Genomic DNA, 13,771 nt, shown 5'->3' on the forward strand with positions numbered 1-13,771 from the left:
CTAATTAAAAATAAAATTCTAAATTACTCCAAGTGCGGACCAAAGGGTTGCGTTTACGCTTTTCCATCAAATTCATTTAAAGAGTTAACACGTAATTTCGGGATATGGTTGCTTCCACCACTAAATTAGTAAATTTCTCAAGAGAGGATAGACCATAGACGCACATAAAGCATAGTTTTTGGGTGAATCTTAGACATCTTCAGCTGAAAGTTAGAAACTAATCAATCTATTTAAAATGATATTTAGGAATCAAATTTTTAACCACGTACGTAAAAAAACATTATTATCTATGTAGCACATAATGTTGATATTTCATCACTTAATTGATGGGGCTTTCAAATGCAAAGATAGACTAATATAACTGGCTGTCCAGATTTACAGTTTGAAAAGAACAAGCAAATCAGAACTTTGGACCCAGCAATATAGTATATAAATAATTTGGGACTTTGCTTTATGTTTGGGACCGTAGTTTTCAAGGAATCATCATGGAAACATAATTCCAGGTAAGTGGAGACCACCATGATGTGTGCTTCAAATTTTTAGAAGCTATGGAGAAGGGACATAGAACATGAATCCTATATAAGTGGAATTTCAGTTGATGTAATATGGTTTTAATTATTACCAGATCTTGTTGCGAAATTATGACGGGAGGAAACTTAAAAATAAGTAAAAATAAATAAACATGATAATTTTATAATTGTCACCAGTTGTATTTAATAGGAGAAAATTGGTGATACACCCCTAATTTTAAAAAATTAAGCAAGGGATTGGAGTCAAAATGGCACCCACTTTTGGGTTTTTATCACATTTCTCATTAGTTTATGAGTATCCTAGAACATAAACCTGCAGGAAAATTTAGAATTCATTCCTCATATAACTTCTAAGAGATAAGATAGCACAAAATATTTAAAAAGAAAGTCCATACCAATCCAAAAAGAAAAGATATAGATAAACTTTAATGTTATAAAGTTTTTTGTTTTGCCTATCTGCACAATGAAAAAAAAGAGGCAAATTTAAAATCACCTTATACTATCAAGCGCACTTGAACTACATAAGCATTAAGTGTGCAGTAAGGTAATATAAAATACATAAGGATCAATCTTTAATGAAGCTCAAACGTGTACTAACTTGGAAATCACGCTTGACCAAATGCTATTTGCAATAACAATCTCCCAAGTGGACATTGATCTTGGAAATCAATTATTTAAACAGAAGAACTTATATGAAAAATATGATCTGAAATGCTTTTACCTTTAACAATGCAATTTGATCTTTTGGAATGAATTTCTTGGTTAGTGGCCGGAGATCTTTAGTGTTTGATCAAAAATGCTTTTACCTTTAACAATGCAATTTGTTGTGAATGTATGCATATATTCCTCGTACATGATTACATTTTATTCAATACATTTTGTGTTGATTGGTTCACAGCTGTCATGAATAGATTCAAATATTCAATAAGTTCATTGTTAACTAACTCACTAAATCAAGGTCAGTTAAGTTTTATAGTTTAAGGAAGCGATGAAATTTCACCTTTCTTTTGTTTCCTTCAGTCATTTGAGCTACAAATAGTACAGAATTACACTCAAAAAGAAAATGCTGGTCAGGGCTTCTAGAAATAGAAATCCTACTAGAGGACAATAATGAAAGTCAGATGGACAAATTATCTAGTTTTTAAAACAAACCATAACTTTCCATTTCTTTTTTCTGCATTCTCTTTAACTTCTATTTATCTTAATCTTGAATTTTTTTATTGTACACATGCAGTAATTGGGACAGGCTTTGCATTGAACATGCTCTTCAACATTGATCCTCTTAGCATTACAGCAATATGGGGTAGTTTACCATATTCCATTTATATCATGAAAAAACTATGTGGTTGTCATTGAATGTTATATTAGGGTACTATCTATATAAAAACATCATTGTCACAATATTATAAATGTCACAGTATTAAGGAGATCAAATGAAAGGACAAAGACCCCCAGAAAGAAAGAGTAAAAAAGCATAAAACAACAATCAAAGCCATATCCCTACTGTTATTCTTAACACAACAAACTCACAGGAAGGAAACGAATACTAATGTCTAAGGAACTTGGCAACATGCTCTAATGCCTAACAAGATAGGGATCAATGTCATTGGCTCATTGCAACATAATTGGACAAGGAATTGATGCAGATGATTCCCTCCTATTCCTAAAATGAGCTCCAGAGGCATCTTTTTCTACAAGAGACAAACCAATAATCACCAAAACCATACACATATGTCACGATCAAGGAAGTAGGAACAACATATATAAACACAAATAAGAACAGTAGCAATACATAATCAAAAGTAGGCTTTTAGAACCTCTCTAAATTAAATTAAAACTCCTGCTATTTATTGGAATATGAGGCGCAGTACCAAAATCACAATATTTCAATTTAGTTAAAGAGATTTATATAATAACTTCCAGTATTAAACGTTTTTCTTTTTTAGATCACATTTGCCAGTACACAGTTTAACAAAAGAGACTTTGCTGCTTGAATTCTTTCAAAAGAAGCCATTCAAAAAATTTGTTGCAAGATGATGACCAATTACATGTGTCCAAAGTAGGACTTCATAGTTCTCTAACACAAAGAAAGGATAAATATTCATCTGATGTTAAGAAATAACATGCTCACTCAACCTTTACTCAAGACCATTACACTAATGTAGAGACTAAATCCTATTTGTATGCATGCTGAACTACTGTGGTATGTGACAAACAAGTTGACTTGATCAATGTATTTAGACAAATCATCTTCATCTATCTTGGTTCCAAGAGAAATTCGTCTTTTGTTTTCAAAGGCTAATGATATGATTGAACTGTGTAAAAAAAAGAAGAAAAAAAAAAGAGAATTTTGAAACTGAACATGCTGGGAAATATGATATTTAACTGCATTTTACCTTTTAGATTATTTTGATCACTTCATTCTATTCTAAGGAATTATCAACTATTGCTCCCATATGTAGCCATGAATTACTTCGATAAATTCTTAATCAAAGAAACTGTCAAAGTAGTTCTGTTATGAAGCAGCTCATAGACAGCACAGACCAAGACAAGGAATTATCAGACAAAGAGAGCACCAGGCCACAATACCTGAAGGATTTCATAACTAACTCTGACAAGGGTTGCTGAGCTAGGGAATATCCTGTCTGCTATAGAGGCATCTTTCTGTTAGGATAATCCCACAATCCGTTAGTGCTAGCATCTGCAGAAGAAATAGCATTTCATTGCCTATAAATAACGAACTCATGTAATGCAAATTCATGCAGAAATAAAATCTCATTCTCTCTTATCTTCTCTTTCTGGAGGAGTCCTGGGCCTCGAATACCAGTCCATAACAAGTTCATTGCTACATACAGAAGAATAGTGGACAAAAAAATTCACTAGAGACAGGGTGGCCTAGTTGTGGGAACCAGAAGAGTGATTCACGCACACTTTTGAACCTAAAATATTATGTGCACATTGCACTGCCAACTTTCTTAATTGTTTTCTCTTTACGAATCAATAAAAATGGGTTTTATCTTTCTATTTCAGGAATTGTTATTCTCACCCCACAATTGCTATACTCACCCACCCATGTGGGTGACTTTTTCATTATTCCAAAAATGGCCTTCCCAGAAAATTATGCTTTTGTTGCACAACATATACAATGGAATCTTGGTTCGATTACACTATTTTTTTTCACCCCCAAAGTACACAATAAAATCCTGATTTCATTATGTTATCCAGAATGGAATGATGATTTCATCCTATTATACACAAAGAGAATTTGATTTTGTTGTGTGTGCGCTTTTTTTAATTTAATTTTTAAAAGATATTTGACAACAAAATATCTAATGTTCGATATTGTAATTACTATCATGTGAACAGTTAATGCTTATAGATCGTTGATATTGTAGGACAAATATGGATTGTTGTTTTTCCTACTTCATAGAACAGCCATATTAATAATAGTTTAACCATATATTTTTTCGATGCAATCTAAATTATATATTTATTCGGTGTAGTCTTAATCAAACATAATAAATATTTTTTTAATTCTAAGAAAAACACAACCAAAACAGGATTTCCCTGTTTTTTTTTTTAATATTGAATCTCTTCATTAATTGAAATCTCATTTAAGATAATAGAATTGAAATTTTAACTTGGTTCATCTGTTCATGTTGAAAGCACAACATTGTTGGTTTACTAGAAAAGAACCCACAACTAATATTTAATTATAAGTTTTCTACAAATAAAAAATTATTTATTGTTGGAATTGATGTAGAAAATATATTTTCAATAAAAGAACGCAGATCAAAATATATTTAGACTCGAAGCAAATTTTTACCATCAATAGATAAATTTACCAAATGTTAGTAAAAGGAAAAACATCCATTTCAACATATAAACCAAAACTTGAAAAAACTCATTATATGATTTACGCAACTCAAACTTAGTTCGAAGGGATTCTCCAAGTTATCTATCAATACTCTGTCCATATATAGATATGTGGCTTATGTGAGATTTTAACATGGCTCTTTTATGCTCAACTTTAAATGTCACTTGTGTTTGAAATATGTTCTTTTCTATAATTTATATTTCTAAATTTAATAGAACATTGGTTGATTAATATCTTGACTCGAATATTTATTTTGTTGTAAGAGTTTAATATTTATGTATTGACAATATAAAATAATTTTACATGTTCATTCAATCACAGATTATTATTTAAATTATTTTAAGATAATTATTTTCAAAGTTAACAAACTTACCATATATGGTAGATTGTAATTAAATAATTATGTAAAAAAATTTATACTATGTATATAACCGTTTTTCTCTTGTTGTAAAGTGTATTTGAACAGTTGTTAGGATGAACTTTAAGAGGTTAAAATATATTTTCAAAATTAAATGGGTAAAATATTATATAGGATATAGTTGATATTTATTTTATTATTTGTTAACTCATTGACAAATGCATCAATTCGTCTAAGTAGTATTTTAAAACGGTAAGATCGAGTATCATTTCTGCAAAATTTTTGTTTGTACTCAAACTATTGTATATCCAATTTGTGTGCAATTAATGAATGAATTTAAGGAATGCGAATTGAGTCATTTTGTTTGTAAATTAGACAATTATGTGATTTTAAACTAAGACTGAGAGAAGAAAACAAATACTGAGAATGACGAAGAAATATGAATGCATGAGTATTATGTTGGGGGCTTCCTATCGAGACTTCTCTTGACGTAAATTAATTAATTTATCTCTATTTAATAGTACTTTAGTTATCACGATTAAAGTACTCTAACCGTGATTCCTCACATGAGATAGCCTAATTTCCTTAGTTTCCTTCTTAATCCCTCAAGAACTAAACTAGTTGAATTGCATGATTAATAAAGATATACAATTCAGCTAAACCACCTCACATTATCCCTAGCGATGAAGCATTTTAGATGTTCTTCCTAGTTCTAAGGATTAACCACATTTTCCAATGCTTAAACTCTAACATAGCATATAAATTGATGATCAAACCAAATACATGGAAATAAACACAGAAAGAGACAATGAAACTAGTAATAATATTAAATAGATAGTGAAAGTCTTTACATTAAGAGAGTTTAGTGGGAAGCTCCCCAACAATGGGTTGTTTAGCCCTTCATGATTATGAAGGGCTTAACTATACAAAAAAGGTGTAAAAGATGAAGGGACAAGGAATGAAGATGAATCAGTGGAAAATGATTGACTCTCAATGGTTGTCTTCTTCTTCTAACTCAAGCTCTAGGGCTTTCTTCTTCTTCGCCCATTCGCATGACTTCAAATTCTCTAAGCTGCTTCTTTGCACTAAGCGAAAACCTTTCCGCTAAGTGCGAATCTTTAAGTTTCAACTTCTCTTTCTATCCCTTATTTGTATTTCTACAAAATAAATTAACCATCATAATAGTATGAATTGGCAGTTTAAGGTACCTACTGCACAAAAATTTAGAAAATGCCTAAATTCCAATGTTTCACACAAAAAGAAAGAATAAAAAAAAATATTATTAATTCTTATATGTTTTAATTACATAATCTACTTATGCACATCAGTTATCATTGTTATTATTATAAATAATGAGATGTTAATACCTAAATAGATAGTATATATCTAATTATTAGCATTAATTATGATATATAAATATATTCTTTTACGAGGAAATCAATCAATAAAAAATAAATAAAATTTATATTATTTCCCTTTTATCCTCTTTATTGCTTTGATTAGAGAAATTAGAGTAGCCTATAATTTACTTTGTATCAATAGTAGTATAACTTATAATTTATTGAATTCATGATGAATGAAATCATTATAATGTTTATGTGTGGATAAAGTATAAACCAATATATAAAATGATATGAGTTCCCTTACCGTAAAAAGAAAAAAGAGAGTAAGTTTTCTCTTCATTTTCTTGATAATCTCTTCACTTTATAAATATGTGTCTTGATACCCATGAAAGCAAATCATTGAGACAATTGCTTAATTTCTATGAATAATAATAAAAAATCCTATTCTTATTATAGCGGCACACACATACACACGTGTGTGTTAGTAATACAATTCTCTATTAGGGCCTTAAAACTTTACTAGTGCCCTTTAATTGTTTTTTAAAATATATAATAGAATTATTGTTTATAAAACATAATTAAATCAATTGAATATTCCTTTTAGTTTTACTTCTACTCAGTTATAGTTTTAAATTATATTCAAACAGAACACTCAGTTTGGAAATATTTCTAATAAAAAACTGTGCAAATTATAATTGTTGAACGAAATAGAACAAGTTGAACGAATTTGAACCACAAATTGTACCTAATCACTTACTGGGAAGTTGTCTTTCCACAGATGATAGGCCTGTTTCCAAATTCCATTAAGGCAGTAACTCTATTTTAGGGAAAAAGTCTGCATCAGTCTTAATTGCAGCCAGAGGCCCACAGCTTGCACACTTCTTTTTTTTATAGTTAAGAGTACCTCCTATTGAGTGTGGGATCTTATCTCTTCTAATTATCTAAACATAAGAGTGAAAGGTAGATCTCTCAAGTCTCAACTAGGTTTGTTCCATTTGAATCCTAACTTATTTTTAAGAGGAAAGAATTTTTACCACTCACGATAACCTGAATTAGTCACAGACTCATAGCTTGCTTCCAACTCATTGTGTGTGACTGTTTTTTTTAATCCTTTAAAATATTAAATTTTATTTAAAGAACTGATATTTTTTTAACAAATTACAATGATTAGATAATTTTGATGTAAAGTTACAAGATTCAATTTGGAGAAGGTAACTTCTGGAAAAAAAAAAACTTTGGAGAAGGTAAAATACGTACTAAACATACACTTCATAATGATCAGTATCGAATCATAGGATAAAAGTATTGGTTAATAAGTATTTATAGTCCCTTAAGAATAATTGACAACTTTCAATCTTTTAATAATTTTCTCATAGCGTTCATAGTTTTTATAAATTTTTATTTTATTTTTAGTCTCTTATTTATTTTATATTAGAGACCATTTTGAGCAATAAAAAAATTAAAAATGAACAATTATTTTTAGAGAAACTAAAAATGTTGATAAAAATTAATATAAAACTAAAAATTAGTTTTTAAGACTAAATATTGAAATCTGAAAAAGTTAAGAGACTACAAATTTAATTAATCCTAAAAAAATATCAGCAATTGTAATATATACTTTTTAAAAAATATTTTATTTTAGTTATTTTTTAAAAATAGTATTAAAGATTAATATAAACCAGAAAAACTTTTTTTTTTACTTTTACTTATTTAAAAATTTACCTTAAATGCTTAAAATTTTTATGCTATAAAGTTAATAAATACTTTTAACATTGACAATGTGTCTTGCAAATATAATTCTTTATTTATAATTTATAATTATATCTCATGAATTCACTAATTGAATTGACTCGACATCACGTTGTATTGTCATTGCTAAATGCTAATTCAACAATTATACAAAAATAATAAGGATAAAAAAAGTGATACATAAATAATATCTGATGGAGTAGGTACAATAGTCACCATAATTATATTTATATTGTTCAGTTCATCCAATGAGCATTCCTCCATCTGTCGGTGGGCCAATGAGATGCTGCCAGAGCAACGTTTCACATGCTCTTCATATCATTATTCCATCGCATTCCTTTACTATGAATTACTACTTAAAATCTAATCTAATTTTATATTAAAAATCTTAATATATACAATACACATTTTCTTACATCAAATCTGTATAATACACATTAGAAATTGAGATTCTTACTATTTTTTTCACTCTAATTTACAATTTCAATGTTATCTCTTGCCTCCTTTGGTGTCAGTTTCAAATTACCTGATAACTAACCAAGACACTTGTTTTTAAATCATTTCAATTTATTTTTCTTTTATATATTTTATCTATCTATTTGATATTCTTGACCATGCACATGCTAAAATATTAGTAACAAAGAAAATGAAATATCTCAAAATTTTTCATAAAAAAATAGAGGTTAGATAGAACATGAGAGGAATTATAAAAAGTAATGGATAGTTTTAGTGGTAGTTCGAGAACAATTGGAGGGTAAAAAGTCTAGACATAATATGGAGATAAAAAAGAAGTATTCACTTATATTCTCTTCTGTCTTCGTTTTTTATTACATGTGGTTTAAGCTTGTAGTGTAAGTACTAAGACATATTATAAATTTTTTGAATTTCAAAGAAAATAATAGGTAATTTTTTAATTAATAACTCATTTAATTTTTTGATATACTACTCCACTAAGTATTAATTAATGGTAGTCTTAAAAAAATATTTATGCAATATTGATTTTATAAAACAACATATATTTTGGAATAATTTTTTTTAAATGTCATAAATCTGGAAAGGAATGAGAATATTGTTATAAATTTTATCATGTGCATTTCATAGGATAAGTATTTAATTTTATTTAATCAAAATTTATAATAACCAAATGTTTCTAATATTAAAATTATATTTTATATTCATAATAAACAATTTAAATTGTAATTTTTAAAACTATTGATAAGCATTTTGATAAATTTGTAATAAAAATATTTCTAATATTTACATTATATTTTATATTTATAATAAACAATTTAAATTGTAATTTTTTAAAACTATTGATAAGCTTTTTGATACAACTATTGAAATTTAATTTACTTTGTGTTTGTCAAGGTCGATTTTGGGGTGCAGCGATAACCATTTTGTTCTAAAGTAATTTGGTGGAATTGATTTGGGTGAAGGTTAGTCCCACATTTAAAAATATTATATTTGATAAAAGTAAAAATACTCATTTACATTTGTGACCTTCTTTTGTCCTTTTTATCAATAAATTTGATCCCACGTTTAATAAAAAAAAACAGATATTAATACAAATATATCAGTAAAGATGAGTAAGTTTGAAAATACTATTTTTGATAAAAGTAAAAATGTGCATTTACTACTACTATAAAAAAGTATTAAAAAATGTAAAACAATTAACTCAAACCTTGAAAAGGACATATATCAATGCAAACTTAAATGTTGAACTTAATGTATAAGAAAAATCTTATGAATTTAAAAATTAGACACATTTATATTCCTTAGCTTTTTTCTAACAACCAGTCACATAGTCAAAGGGAGATCGTCAGCTAATTCCTTAAAATTAAAATCGATGGAGAACTATTTGCAATTAATTATCAATAAATTTTTGAATTTTTTTTTTCCAAACAAAAGAAATTATGGTGCCACGATTATAACAAACTGGTGCCACAATCATGTGATAAATCACATGGGAATTTAATTAAAAAATTAAATGAAGAATGGGTCCCACGTAAATTTGGGAGGGTATTTTCGCCACTTGAAATGATCCTCTGGCTCCCCTTAACTGTCTCAGACTCGTAGTTGATCAAATATTCATACATAAAAACCGCGTCTATATATATATATATATATAGAAAGTGTGTAGAGTCCAAATCTAAATCTGGGAACCACCATTTTCCATTTCTTCTGTGTCTGAAAAACCTTTCTTTCTTGTCTTCGTCTTTTCTCCCTCTTCTCTGCTTCACCGCTTGCCAATTCGTAAGTTGTTCTCTCCACTCATACTCATTCCTCTGTTTTTCTTTGTTTCTATCTGTTGTTGTGGATGATGATCTGGGTGCTACCCCATTTGGTGTTTCTTAATTTTGATGTGGAAAGTTTTGAAATTTGGACTAATGGGTGGTTTTTGTGATCTGGGTGTTGCTCCTTTTTGTTGAATCTGTGATGATTGTGTGGATATTTTTGTTTGGTGATTGTGTTGTGTCGTGATCCTCGTGATCGTTTCAGCGGAAGCTTGTGATATAATCAGATCTGTGCTGGATTTGTGATTCTGAAGCTACGGTAATTGATTCTGTGCAAAATTCATTGCATTTCGTAGTGTTTGTGTGGAATCTGAGTCATCGTTTTTATTTTTTTTCATTTATCTCTTTCTAAACATTATTTATGTATTTGTTTGTTTGCTTGTGTTTTCTAACTAATGTAGATATTCCTTTGTTTGTTTTTCCTGGATGTTGATGTAATCACTGCAGAATGATATATCATGGATTGGTTTTTACAGTTTTCATCTTAACTAACTGGATCAAGAAAATATGTAGCTATAGTTTGTGGATCATTTACCTGCAGATGGACAATTTCCTCATGATTTATTTAATCGTGCACACAAAGCAGGGAGGTTTCAAATTATCACCTCCTGCAGTGCTGCACCCTATCCCAATCCTCTGTCATAGTTGCTTGATTTCCTCATATTATACTTATGAACTTCTTATGCGGAAGTTGGCTTTCCTTTAATATAGTAATGGACTTTTCTGTGTATGATAAGATGACAATTGTTGTAGTATGCTATGTTGTTTTATTTTGATTTTTTATTTTATTTTTTTGGTGAATGTGTTGTGATTCTGATTTGTATATTGGGACTTTCCTTTATTTTTATTGTAGAAGGCTCTTGACATGGCTACGCATACGCCAAAAAATATCCTCATTACTGGAGCTGCTGGATTCATCGCATCTCATGTTGCGAACCGGCTTATTCGGAATTATCCCCAGTACAAAATTGTTGTTCTTGACAAGCTTGATTACTGTTCAAATCTGAAGAATCTCATTCCTTCAAAATCATCTCCTAACTTCAAGTTTGTGAAGGGGGATATTGGAAGTGCTGATCTTGTCAACTACCTTCTCATCACTGAGTCCATTGACACAATAATGCACTTTGCTGCTCAAACCCATGTTGACAACTCCTTTGGCAACAGCTTTGAGTTCACCAAGAACAACATTTATGGTACTCATGTCCTATTAGAAGCCTGCAAGGTAACTGGCCAGATCAAGAGGTTCATCCATGTGAGCACTGATGAGGTCTACGGAGAGACAGATGAAGATGCTGTTGTTGGAAACCATGAGGCTTCTCAGTTACTCCCCACGAATCCATACTCTGCAACAAAAGCTGGGGCAGAAATGCTTGTCATGGCATATGGCAGGTCGTATGGGTTACCTGTGATCACGACTCGTGGGAACAATGTTTATGGGCCCAATCAGTTCCCTGAGAAGTTAATTCCAAAGTTCATTCTCCTGGCTATGCAAGGCAAGCCTCTTCCAATCCACGGGGATGGTTCTAATGTGAGGAGTTATTTGTATTGTGAAGATGTTGCAGAAGCTTTTGAACTTATCCTTCACAAGGGAGAGGTCGGGCATGTTTACAATATTGGTACTAAGAAGGAAAGGAGGGTTATTGATGTTGCCAAAGATATGTGCAGGCTTTTTAAGATGGACCCAGAGACTAGTATAAAATTTGTGGAGAACAGACCATTTAATGACCAGAGATACTTTCTTGATGATGAAAAGCTTAAGATCTTGGGTTGGTCTGAGAGGACCACTTGGGAAGAGGGCTTGAAGAAAACCATGGACTGGTATATCAACAATCCTGATTGGTGGGGTGATGTCAGTGGTGCATTGCTTCCTCATCCAAGGATGCTGATGATGCCTGGTGGATTGGAGAGACATTTTGATGGATCTGATGAAGAAAAACCTGCATCATATGTCTCAACTAATACTCGAATGGTGGTTCCAACATCCAAGAATGTTAACTCCTCTCAGAAACCTGCTCTCAAGTTCTTGATCTATGGCAGAACAGGTTGGATTGGGGGTTTGCTGGGGAAGTTGTGTGAAAAGCAAGGAATTCCCTATGAATATGGAAAAGGACGCCTGGAGGACCGATCATCACTTGTGGCTGATATTCAGAATGTGAAGCCAACACACATTTTTAATGCAGCTGGAGTAACTGGCAGACCCAATGTCGATTGGTGTGAATCTCATAAGACGGAAACCATTCGCACCAACGTTGCTGGGACTTTAACATTGGCTGATGTCAGCAGAGAGCATGGACTCTTGATGATAAATTATGCTACTGGGTGCATATTTGAGTATGATGCAGCTCATCCAGAGGGTTCTGGCATTGGCTTTAAGGAGGAAGACAGACCCAACTTCTTTGGTTCTTTCTATTCCAAAACTAAGGCTATGGTAAGCTTACTTACATGCTATTGCTTTATTCCCTTCCATTATGATTATAATTATATCTTATAATTTGGATGTTAATTTTTATCAGGTTGAGGAGCTCTTAAAAGAATATGACAATGTGTGCACCCTCAGGGTTCGCATGCCAATTTCATCTGACTTGAGCAATCCACGCAATTTCATCACCAAGATTTCTCGTTATAACAAAGTGGTCAACATTCCAAACAGCATGACCATTTTGGATGAACTTCTGCCTATTTCAATTGAGATGGCAAAGCGAAACTTGAGGGGCATCTGGAACTTCACAAATCCTGGGGCCGTGAGCCACAATGAGATTCTTGAGATGTACAGGGATTACATCGATCCAAGCTTCAAGTGGGCTAACTTCAATCTTGAAGAGCAAGCCAAGGTGATAATTGCTGCACGGAGCAACAACGAGATGGATGCATCCAAACTGAAGAACGAGTTCCCTGAGCTTCTTTCCATCAAGGAATCACTGATCAAGTATGTCTTTGAGCCAAACAAGAAAACTGCTTAAATATATTAAAGCGGTTTCATGTTTTAGACATCACAGATTATGCATTTTTGTTGCGGGCTACATAGATCACTCATTATTTCATTGTTATTTTGTTGGGTTTTGATAAGAACCATACTACAAAAGCTAGCCATGTAGTTCTTGTTCTCTTAGCTATAAGCGATTCCTGTTTCAGCATATTTCCATTATATTACCGTGTTTAGAGGGTGACAAGTATTATAACTGGGCCAGATATGGTTCCTAAGTTAACATTTCTGTAGCTTTATTCTAGTTTGTAGTGTCCTTTGTTAAGAGCAGCCTTAGATAGGGTTTTGTTACCTAAAAGCTTTTGCATCCTGGAAGACATGTATTCTTTTATTGCTCATATATTATATCCTTTTTGTGGGGTATGCAGTTATGCATGTATCGTATTTGCATTGTATATTATGCAGTGAAATGGATACTACTGAAATATTCATTTAATTTCCTTTTGTTAGAGTACAAAAATATTGTTGTATAGCTCTTGACGTGGAAAATGCTAAGTATTTGGATTGGGAATGAAACAAAGTAAAATTAATACACGACAAGGTCTTGGGAAGAGAAATAGACAAAGACACGAGCAAGTAGGATAATGTCATGATTAAGGACTTTGTGCCTAGTTACGTGACATCTGAAAAATCTGAG

The 13,771-nt window shown here is 31.1% G+C and overlaps 1 protein-coding gene and 1 long non-coding RNA gene across 3 annotated transcripts; one reads left to right on the forward strand and one right to left on the reverse strand.

The window, feature by feature from the left end:
* Nucleotides 1-2,018: 2,018 nt before the first annotated feature.
* LOC114374219 lies at nucleotides 2,019-3,447 on the reverse strand. The gene is made up of 2 exons (XR_003658530.1): nucleotides 3,120-3,447; nucleotides 2,019-2,221 (listed from the first exon to the last, which is right to left on the reverse strand). It is a non-coding gene; the product is annotated as an uncharacterized LOC114374219 (long non-coding RNA).
* Nucleotides 3,448-9,974: 6,527 nt separating this feature from the next.
* On the forward strand, nucleotides 9,975-13,570 carry LOC114373751 (trifunctional UDP-glucose 4,6-dehydratase/UDP-4-keto-6-deoxy-D-glucose 3,5-epimerase/UDP-4-keto-L-rhamnose-reductase RHM1). Of its 2 annotated transcripts, none has more exons than XM_028331275.1 (3): nucleotides 9,975-10,110; nucleotides 11,005-12,579; nucleotides 12,665-13,570. In XM_028331275.1, exons 2-3 carry the CDS (start codon nucleotides 11,017-11,019, stop codon nucleotides 13,109-13,111), a joined length of 2,010 nt encoding a protein of 669 aa, XP_028187076.1. In that variant the 5' UTR covers nucleotides 9,975-10,110; nucleotides 11,005-11,016; the 3' UTR covers nucleotides 13,112-13,570. The 2 variants fall into 2 exon arrangements, with proteins under 2 accessions (XP_028187076.1, XP_028187075.1); XM_028331274.1 differs by having other exon boundaries at nucleotides 10,002-10,110; nucleotides 11,008-12,579.
* The last annotated feature ends 201 nt before the right edge of the window (nucleotides 13,571-13,771 follow it).

Source organism: Glycine soja, chromosome 11 (genome assembly GCF_004193775.1).
Source record: "Glycine soja cultivar W05 chromosome 11, ASM419377v2, whole genome shotgun sequence".
Lineage (NCBI taxonomy): Eukaryota > Viridiplantae > Streptophyta > Magnoliopsida > Fabales > Fabaceae > Glycine > Glycine soja.